This window comes from Erythrolamprus reginae, chromosome 2, assembly GCF_031021105.1.
Source record: "Erythrolamprus reginae isolate rEryReg1 chromosome 2, rEryReg1.hap1, whole genome shotgun sequence".
Lineage (NCBI taxonomy): Eukaryota > Metazoa > Chordata > Lepidosauria > Squamata > Dipsadidae > Erythrolamprus > Erythrolamprus reginae.
The window spans coordinates 140,005,777-140,016,797 of record NC_091951.1 but is presented as its reverse complement, the minus strand read 5'-3'; the positions used below and the strand labels follow the sequence as shown (position 1 = coordinate 140,016,797).

The 11,021-nt window shown below is 40.1% G+C and overlaps 1 protein-coding gene across 2 annotated transcripts in view; it reads right to left on the bottom strand.

Moving 5' to 3' along the window:
- Positions 1-7,898: 7,898 nt before the first annotated feature.
- DNAH9 (dynein axonemal heavy chain 9) overlaps positions 7,899-11,021 on the bottom strand; it is a 285,097-nt gene continuing 281,974 nt past the window's right edge. For both annotated transcript variants that reach the window (XM_070739679.1, XM_070739680.1), the window contains one exon: positions 7,899-10,264. In XM_070739679.1, the coding sequence (XP_070595780.1) occupies positions 10,037-10,264 (228 nt within the window). In that variant the 3' untranslated portion in view covers positions 7,899-10,036. The remainder of the gene's footprint in view (positions 10,265-11,021) is intronic.

Below are 11,021 nucleotides of genomic sequence, written 5' to 3'. Positions count from 1 at the left end.
TTATGATCAAGATACAGCACTGATCATTTTGAAGTCTGTTATTGTCAGAGTTGCTCCATGTGAGATGAAGTTTCTATGCGCCTCATCCATTTCCTTTGGTGATATTTCATAAAAGTTGCTGCAAACAATATAACATGATATCCACAGAGATATTGGGGGGAGGGAGTACCAAAAACAATGGACAGTTGGTCTTTGAAGAAAATGCTACAGAGAACTGGAGCTTATGAGTTTGCTGCACCTCAGGGGCATAAACTAGAAAAGCAAGATGCTTCATGTGACCATTGACAAAGAGACTTTTTAATATTTTTCTCTTTCATGACAATGTGGATAAGGATAGAAGCTATACTTAAATATACATCTATAGAGTGTACCAAAAGTCAGCTCCCATAATGTTTTATTAATTTTTTTTCCCAGGGAAAATGTTACTGTACTAAGAGATGTTCAAAGGTCATGCAATAAAGTGTTTAGAAGAAAATGGCAAACTATTCAGACTTTTAATGTGATTAAAGACTTATAAATTCTCTATGGGGCCTAAATTCTTGGTATGGCCTATATATTGAAGCAAACTGTGTATTCAAAAAGGAAGGCACCCATTCTTTACTAGAAGTTGAAGGAAAAAATTCCATTTATGACTGATCGAATGACACCATAGTTATTTGAATCATGTATTAAAGTTCACCTAAAATGTGGCAAAGTTAGAGAGATTGAAAGACAGATTACAGAGAATATGATATTTCATTCATTTACCTTTGCTAAAACTACAGCAAGATAATATGGATAGAAAAACATCAAGGAGTGAGAAGAATATGAGAATAAACATGAGTTGAAGATTTATTTGTTACTGGAAGGATAACAGACCCAGAAACTAAAAAGAATCCCCCAAAGTTGTACAAAATGCTAAGGTAAAGAAACCCCCAAAGCAATTTAATAACTCATTTTGAATTCAATTATTTCTATTTTAAGAGCTGTGCATAATATCAGTTCTACACTTTCATTTTCTATGTTGACATTGCAAATTTTCTATCATGAGACGTTATACATCTTGAACAAGATCAGCTTATGGATTGTAATTTTAGTAGTATTGACAATGCATAATTGATAGACTGGATTTTATCATGGATTTCATCTGTTATTTATCATTTTATCCTACAACTTTTGATTGTGTATTGACTAAGTGTTTTTATTTGTTTTGGTCTATGACTGTAATAATAAATTTGATTTGATTTGATTTGAACAAGATCAGTGATGGTGGAAAAGCTGCTCAATTCAATTGAAAGGATTTAGGTGGTACCGATCCTACTCTACTGCAGGGCAATTCAGCAGAATGTATGGTTCTGTTTATACCCGATACCTAATCAATGCCAAATTGTCTGTTAGACTCTGTCCAATCAGTTGGGTTGGCAATATATAAACCAACAATGTATGTATGTAGAGTTAACTGTGTTATTCTGTTATTCTGACTATTATGTGTATGACCTGGACTGTTTATCGGACTGTGCTATTTCTAAAAGTAAACTTTAACTCAAGTTAGTGTATCTGTGTGTGGCTAAATAATTATTCATAAATACTCTCATGAACGTTTCTGTGTGCATATTTATTTATTTATTTATTTATTTATTTATTTATTTATTTAGTTAGTTAGTTAGTTAGTTAGTTAGTTATTTGTCTATCTATCTATCTATCTATCTATCTATCTATCTATTTATTGGATTTGTATGCCGCCCCTCTCCGTAGACTCGGGGCGGCTAACAACAATAATAAAAAACAGCATATAACAATCCAATAATAAAACTAAAAACCCTTATTATAAAACCAAACATACAGACAAACATACCATGCATAACTTGTAATGGCCTTTGGGGGAAGGAATATCTCAACTCCCCCATGCCTGGCTTGAGTAGTTTACGAAATATCCTTGTTATTCAAGGGTTACTTCGTGCATCCATTAACAGTCTATCTTTTGAGGATTGTTTCTTCTGCAATAGAATGGAACTCCTCAGTAGACACATAGTATAGATACAGTTCCTTAAAGGAAAGTTTGAAGCTTTCCAAACTGAGATGGTAAACCGAAACAGATATTTCAGTATGTAAATGCAGGTCCTCTATTTTTTCCACTGTTCTCTTTAAGGTAAAGCTATTGGATATTCTTAAACTTCTTGCCATGGTGATCTTCATCCAGGTGAAGCTGAAATCAGAGCTGCTGCCAAACTGTCATTAATCAGAGACTCAATTATCTCTTCAAAGCCAGGCAATCTTCAGAACATACTCAATAAGATCCCACAAACAGCAATTTATCTCTAATTATCTAATCATCCTTCTCTAAATCTGCCACTTCTTATCAATAATCTTATTACTGTAATTAATTGCAGAGTTCATTAAGTACACAGAGCACGGTAAAAGTATACACAACACCCAAATTCCTCCCACATCCAACAAGGAGCAAAATGCCTGAAAAAAATACCTTCGTTCCGGAAGAAAACCCAGTATGATCTCTTTAATATTAATAAAGGGGAGGAATAAAAATAGAATGGCAATTCTCCCAGGTCTCCATAACGACTCTGATACATAGTCCTTACCTTTAGTGAAATACATCACTATTCCAAAGCCACACAAAAATGTTTCAGTGTAGGTGGATTTTGGTAGCAGTTGTGTTCAGAGACCCTTATGGTCTCCAAAAATAGTAGAGATTAGTGATGGAATATAATTTAATTTCTGAATATGAAATAAAGAAGGCTACTAAATCATATTTAATTGGGTTGTCAAATGTCTATGGATTTGAAAACAAAGTGAGACCCTTTAAACATAAGACTACTTATACATATTCAGGATATCATTATGTAGATAGAAATGCATCAGAAGAAAACAAAAAATAATAAGAGTAAAAGCAACAATAGCAATAGATTTTGAAGTGGCTCTATGAACTTTTGCAACCTGTGGGTTTTCATTCAGGATATAAATAAATCAATTTTCTTGCTAAATTGGCAAATTTAGGAAGCTTCTAATCCCTTAATATTTCTAAGGATTCGTGTTATCTTGGGCACAACCATCATTAATGAACCTTTTCCACATTATTCATTAATCTGCATTATTGTCTAAAAAGACTCTGCTCAGTTCTCCATGAGAGGCCTCCATACATTTAGGAAACATTTTAAATTAAGGTCATTTATAAATGTGAGCACAGAATTATCTGGCCAATTACAGACATTTAATGAACTAATTGTAATAAATAAACCGTGTGAGTCCTAACCCAGTTTTGGCTATAAAAGCAGTATTGCCCCTATACTTGGTAGGAAAGATGTCCAGGATTGAGAGCTGTATTGCAAATTATATATGGATTTTATATATAACATTTATGCATCAATGAGTCAGATGGCAACCATAGTTATTTATTATGCAAGAGTGTCAAATATAAAATTAATAAATAAATTCTGTTTCTCCCTAAAGAAGCTCTCTTTCTCATAATTTAATTTAATTTAATTCAATTCAATTTAATTTAATTGACTTCTAGGCCGCCCAATCCCAAAGGGACTCAGGGCGGCTTACAACAATACATAGTACTGTACAATTCAAATAATCAGACAGTGCCAATTGTCAGCTTTCCTTAAATTGTTTGTTTAAAAGTGGTCCAGATTTCCCAATTCCTACGAGTGTGTTTTGTTGATTAGACTAAGAGTCCTTTCTGAACTTCAGCCCAATGGCAAATAAATCCCAAGGTGTTTAACATTACTTATCCCTCACTTTAATCGTTCAATTGGCTAAGAAAGATAAGGTACTTCTGGAAGTACAGTCATGCCCATCAAACCAGGACCTAAGGGCTGGTTTCCTCACTTTGATGTTCTGCAGCTACACAAAAACTAAAACCCCCACAGCCTGTGGTCAACATAACTACAGCCTTTGAACAGCGCCATTTATAAGCAAGTTTTTATAAGAAATAATAGTCCATGGCTGCCTTTTTATGTGGATTGTAAAAGCTTTATAGGTCACTTACTTTGGTGTCAGCTCAATGAACCATTAGCCTAAAATATGAGTATTTGTTGCTGAGACTGATAGCATTACATCCAGTGGTGTATACATCCAATGCATTAGGGTTTGTAATTGGCCTCTGGATTACACTGAAACTGAGATACCTCTTCAAACAGAATACCATGAAAGTGAACAGGCAGGATGGATTTTCCTATCATTTTTCAAGCCACTGTAATCACTTGATTTCTTTCCAAGGTAATACATAAGAAATCCTTAATGATTTTATCAACTTTGAAGCTCTCCTTGGAGTTTATCAGAAGATGGTATTGGAATGGAGGAAGATGTTATTTTAACATCAATACAGCCAAGGGCAGGGGTGAAATACTACTGGTTTGGCCTGGTTTGGGTGTACCGGTAGCAGCAGCCACCAGTGGTTTGGAGAACCAGTAGCGGCGGCTGTGTGAGGCTCCGTCCAACCACCCAGATGTCGCCATTTTCTTTTTTTAACCCTCTGTGCATGCGCAAAGCCTTCTGCACATGTGCAGAGTGAAAAAATGCATACGTTGGGGATGCACACAAAGCAGGTGTGCAAAGTGGGTGCAAAGCTAAAAGCACAAAGTATGCATTTCTGAACCAATAGAGAAGGTAAGTATCTTTCACAGCTGGATGAGGGACATTTAATTCCAATTGAATCAGAGATTGGGATATGGAAAGGAAGTAGTGCCATAGAATAAAGTTAGACCAAAATGTTTTCAGGTCCTATTTGTGCTAGAGTCAGGTGCAAGTTGGGAAAGGCCTAAATCCTCACTTCAGTATCAAGTTAGGGGTACCTTCTTCAGTCTTCTGCATCCACAAGTTGTCAACAAGAGAAGTCAAGATGGACCAGACAGAACCAGTCAACAATCATTGCTTTTTTACGAGGGTCGCCCAGAAAGTAATGCACCACATTTTTTTCTTCAACAATTATTTATTGAACACAATGAAACTTACACACAGGAAAGAATGATGTTTCTTCTACACTCCCTATTTTTCCATATCCCGTTCTATGGCCTTTCTCGAGCAAGATACAAGGGCAGTACCTTGTTCTGGTCATGAAGCCATTTCTGCACTGTGTGAATTACCTCTTCCTCATCCTCAAAATGTCTTCCACGAATGTCATCCTTTAATGGCCCAAACAAGTGGAAATCTGAGGGAGCCAAGTGAGGGCTGTAGGGTGGATAGGTTTAGGGATGTGACACACTGCTTGTAACGTACATCACTTACAGATGCCATTTTGAAACACTGCTGCAGCTATCTGTCTGAAGAAATGCAAAATTTACACACGCACTCCTGACAATTCAGATAATTTATATCTAAAATTTCACATTCTGACCATTGCTGTAGGCTGAGAAAAAAATGTGGTGCATTACTTTCTGGGCATTGAACATTGCAGTATTCATCACCTTAGAGCAGTGTTTCCCAACCTTTTTTGAGCCGCGGCACATTATTCATGTTTTCAAAATTCTGGGGAACACTGAAGGGGGGGCAGGGGGGGCTAAAGAAAAGTTTGGACAAAAAAAATATCTCTTCCTCCATTTCACTCTATTTCTCCCTCCCTCTTTCTCTCTCTTCCTTCCTTCCCTTCTTTCTCTCCATCCCTCTTTCTTTCTTCCTCTCTTTTTTGCTCTCTTTCTCTCTCCCTCCTTCCCTCCCTCTATGTCTTTCCCTCTCCCTCCTTCCCCCCTTTCTTTCTCTCTCTCTCTTGCTTTCTTTCCCTCTCTTTCTCTTTCTTTCTTTCTCTCATTCTCTCTCCCCTCCTTTTTCTCTCTCTCTCTTTCTCTCTCGTTCACCACGCCAGCAAAAGAGAGAAAAAGAAAGAGCGAGAGAGAGACGGAGAGAGAGTGGAGTGCGCAGCAGCCATCAGCCTCCTCGCCCTCCCAGACGTCCCCAGCGCCCGGCCTCGCGCCGCCTCCCGTTAGCCCGGCCGAAAGCCACACAGTCCCGGACTCCCGGATTGCTCGCTTCTCCGGCCAGCACGGCGCTTTCCTGGGCAGATGGCTTTGCTGACCAGAGAAACGAGCGATCCGGGAGTCCGGGACTGTGTGGCTTTGCGCCATGAAGAGAAAACGGCAGCAGGGAAAAGTCGACCGTTTTCTCTTCATGGCGCAAAGCCACACAGTCCCGGACTCCCGGATTCCTCGCCCCAAGGCAGGAGGCGGTGGCGGAGAAGAGTGGGCGGATCGGGCAGGCAATGGGGCAGGACGGAGAAGCCAGGGGCGCGTTTGGCCGGAGGCACCGTGGGGAGGCAGGGGCAGGGAGGTGCGGCAGTAGGAGTAAAGGGAGCCGCGGCTGCCCCTGCCTCCCCACGGTGCCTCCGGCCAAACGCGCCCCTGGCTTCTCCGTCCTACCCCATTGCCCGCCCGATCCGCCCACTCTTCTCCGCCACCGCCTCCTGCCTTGGGGCGAGGAATCCGGGAGTCCGGGACTGTGTGGCTTTGCGCCATGAAGAGAAAACGGGAGCAGGGAAAAGTCGGCCGTTTTCTCTTCATGGCGCAAAGCCACACAGTCCCGGACTCTCGGATTCCTCACCCCAAGGCAGGAGGCGGTGGCGGAGAAGAGTGGGTGGATCGGGCGGGCAATGGGGCAGGACGGAGAAGCCAGGGGCGCGTTTGGCCGGAGGCACCGTGGGGAGGCAGGGGCAGGGTGGTGCGGCAGTAGGAGTAAAGGGAGCCGCGGCTGCCCCTGCCTCCCCACGGTGCCTCTGGCCAAACGCGCCCCTGGCTTCTCCGCCCTGCCCCATTGCCCGCCCGATCCGCCCACTCTCCTCCGCCGCCTCTCGCCGCGGCACACCTGACGGTGTCTCGCGGCACACCAGTGTGCCGCGGCACACCGGTTGGGAAACGCTGCCTTAGAGCAGTGATGCCGAACCTTTTTTCCCTCAGGTGCTGAAATTATGGGTGCACATTACTATCATGCCTGTGTGAGTGCCCAGACCCATAATTCAATGCCTGGGGAGGGTGAAAATTGCCTTCTCTGCCCCCCCCCCATCCCGAGGCCTTCTGACGACTAGAAACGGCTCATTTCCCAAATTCTGGTGATCCAGTAGGTCTGTTTTTCACCCTCCCCAGGCTCCAGAGGCTTCCATGGAGCCTGGGGAGGGCAAAAAACACCCTCCCCCAGTGCCCAAGAGGCCCTCTGGAAGCCATAAATGCCTCCACAAAGCCTCCTTGTGAGCTGAAAATCAACTGACCAGCGTGCATATGTGTGCTGGAGCTGAGCTAGGGCAACAGCTCATGTGACGGCAGATATGGCTCTGTGTGCCACCTGTGGCACCCATGCCATAGGTTCACCATCACTGCCTTAGAGCCTATGTCTTCACATTTAAAATTTTGAGGTCACTTCATGCCTTTCCCCCTTCTTTGTGTGTTAAAATACAAGCACTTTAAGAACTATTTTTAAAAAAACCACCCAGGTCTTTAACCATGCAGTTTGTCAAGCTTTCAATTTTAGACTTACCATGGTTGGCCTTTAATATGCCATACCTTTCCCATTACAATTCTCTTTCAAGCCACTGTAATGGGGAATATAAGACAAGATTGTGCGGTGCCACTGAGACCAAATTGCTTCCACTGAGTATGGATGACCAATTCATCCACTGTGGCGGCAGCTTTTACCAGCCTTTTCATCATGCTGTTCTGTTGAATAAAGGGAGCTTGCATTTTAGAAGAGCCTGAAAATATTAAGATTCAGACAGTCAGGACTTGCCTTTAATACTCAAATCTCACTTTAATTCCCAGAAAGCTATATTATAGTGCTTGATATCTCGCTATGAAGAGTGGTAAGTGGAAATCTACACAGAGGGATAAAGACCGTACACTATTTCTTTGTAGAAATAAAGTGAGCACAGTGGGAAACTTTTAAAAATGAAACTAATAGTGTCATGATACCAGCAAAGGTTATTATTGAGTTCCTTTATTAATGACATTTAATTTTTCATCAAAGCAGTGAATTGCAAGAGAGTGCATTACATATCTAGTCGATGTAATTGCTCATATCTGTATCCTGCCTTTGCCATTCCATTAGATTATTTCTAAGAGGTGGAGAGGGGGGATCTGCTGCTTGGGTAACAATCTATCCTCCATACTAACTTACCCAGGTTCATGCTCTGGGGAGTCCAGAGCATGATACCATGGTCTTTCGAGACAGAAGGATGCCAACGCAAATCCTGCCATATTCCCTTATATATCCTTTTACAATTTTTTTTAAAAAAATAGAAAAGCAGAGGGAGCTACAAATAAGTTTCTCAAGCATGGATTTTAAAGTGTCAAGATTCCCCCCCCTGATATTTTCCCCTCAACAAATGCTTAAGCTTATCAAAATAAGAAGGCTGTGTTTGTGCTAGAGATTTAAGATTCTTGGTGCATTGTGTTTATGATGCAAAGCAATTCAGATTCTAACAAAGCATTTGTACTGCCAATAATCCCACACACTAAGTGCACACTGGTATTTTTTTGTCAGTAATCAAATACATTCCTTGGAGACAAATAGATCTGGCCTCTTGCCATGGATTTTGATAATAGTTTACCAGCCCCCATCTGAATCAGCTATTATAGTTGGAGAGTCTTTGGATGACAAAATATCTCCAGAAAAAAACATTTTCATCCATTTGGGAGGGGAATGTATGCTGTTGCTCTTCTGTCACCATTGTTGATATTTTATTAACAATAATTACAGTAGGCATTCTGATGACATTCTTATCTCATATTTTCACCTAATGGGGGAGCAGTATGTTTAACTATAGTGAAAGTGTAAAAAGAATCCTCATAGAAACTTCAAAAACAGCAAACAAGCAACTAGTGTTTTGAAATTATGGGATCACTCAAGGAAAATTACTGGAATTCTTTGTTAAGCTTTTAATATGAACTCTCTTCTATGGTTTTTTTCCCACTAAGTCAAAAAGCTGTAGCATGAACTTAACATGTGCAATCAGACACATATAATTTGAGCAATAATAAAACACAGTATCATTGCAAAGTTGGGGGCAGGAGAAGGCCATTGTTGACAACAGAGTAGATATATATATATCTTTTATAAACAAATTAGTTCCGTTCCAAACTCTTACATTTACCTTCTTCATTAGAGATTTCACCTTCATTTTCTCTGCATTGCTAGGACATGAATTGTCAATAATGAAACGTATTCATTTATGCCTGCCTCAAAGTGCACGAAAGACTCATTTTTAAGCCAATGCCAAAATTTGGCTCTGGAGGGGAAAAAAAATCCAGCACAACAGCACTTTCTCTTTACATCGTGCAACAGTAGTATTTTCTGCATTTGATGACTTGAAGCTTAATTAGCCAATACAATTATTCAGAAAATGGGTTTTGAACCGCTTGCTGTATGTTTTTATATGCAATTCAACACAGTGGTGTTGATCATCCAAGCTTCTCACGGTTTAGGACCATACACTCAAAAGACCATTCATTTCAAACACTTGCCCATCTGTTCCATTCTAAGTCTCCCCACCAAATGAACTGTGGCTGAAAGGAAACAGGGAAGAGAAGCTTTTTAGGATCTGGATCTCTGTTGATGGAAGGGTCTTTCCATTGAACCTTATACAATATTTATGTCACTATTTGAGAATGTTTTAACTGAAGCCAGTCTTTCTCATGCTGGCAGTATACACCAAGTACCCCAGGATTACAACTTCCTGAAATATCAATTAGCACAGCCATCCTAATTGGGAATTTTGAGAATTATAGTCCCAACATATCTGAAGACCTAAGACTGGCTTACATGAATTTCTATGCCTGTTTACCTATTATTTAAACATGTCCTGTTTTGTAAATTGGATAATAGTTATTACTTATTTATGGTACATAAACCAAGTAGGCACCTTTTATTTAAAAATGTAATAAACTTGAAGCCCTGTGGTGTGCTTGAAGATAATTCAACTCGTCTTTCTTTTTTTTTTTAAAAGATGTATGCAAGCATGAAACAACACTGGGCATTCATTCATTCTCTGAAGAAAATACCAAATAAGAAAATATGACTTCTCTTTTTTTTTGCAAGAAGAAGAGAAATGAACTGAAGTCTAAGCTTGCAGGAGGAGAGCAACCCCTGCTAAAATCCATTTGGATGGTTTCTCTTTAGTCTTCAAGTTAAATGTCCAAATATAGGTAGGACCCCGTTGGCAGGTTTTATATACCGGACAAGGATATACGTTGCGTGTATCTTGCTTGTCAACAAGGATGGCTTTGATGAAAATAATCGGCATGGGTGGAGTCAAGTCCTTCAGTCTGGCATCAGCAATTAATCCAGTCTGCAAAGAGTAAATTAAAAAAATGAGATATTCAATTCAATTTATTAGATTTATATGGAGCACAAATTGCTAGCTCTGCCTATTCTTCTTACAGAGATGAATCATTCTGAGCACAGAACTTCATGAAAACAACCTGTTTTGATTACACTACCAAAATATTCATAACAGCCAGCTTCACACTAGATGCATCAAAGCAAGACATTTCATGGTTACACACTTAGAAGTGATTCAAAGTAAAATATTTTGCACACCTTACCTTTAATGCGGTGTCCAAAACCCTCTGTGTGAAGTACTGTATATTAATTTGTGCAGAGCTTTGAAAATAATGGCGCCAACTATGTAATCACTTCTGCAGATATTTAACCGTTCTGAATTAGCTAAGTTTGAATTCCTTAAAATAGGTTAATCCTTGCAAACATAAGCCTGAACAATAAGTGGACCAGAAAGCAGAGCAATTACCAAATCACAGAAGTATTCAACAGTGTCTCATTAAATGCTACCTGATTCTCGGGAACAGAAATCCAACCAAATATGACTGAGATACTCAACACTAGATGGGAAGGTAAACAATACTTATGTTTGTTTTGTCGTTGTAAATGCTAATAGCAGCTTCAGAGAGTGCAACTTAGGTGAAGAAAATATGACGCACATGTACATGGATTAAGCTCCTCTCCTCCGCATGCTGCTGCTGTGATTAGATTTGGACTTTTCTGCAGTTGTTTTTAATCAGACATTAAAGCAGTGTGATATATTGCTT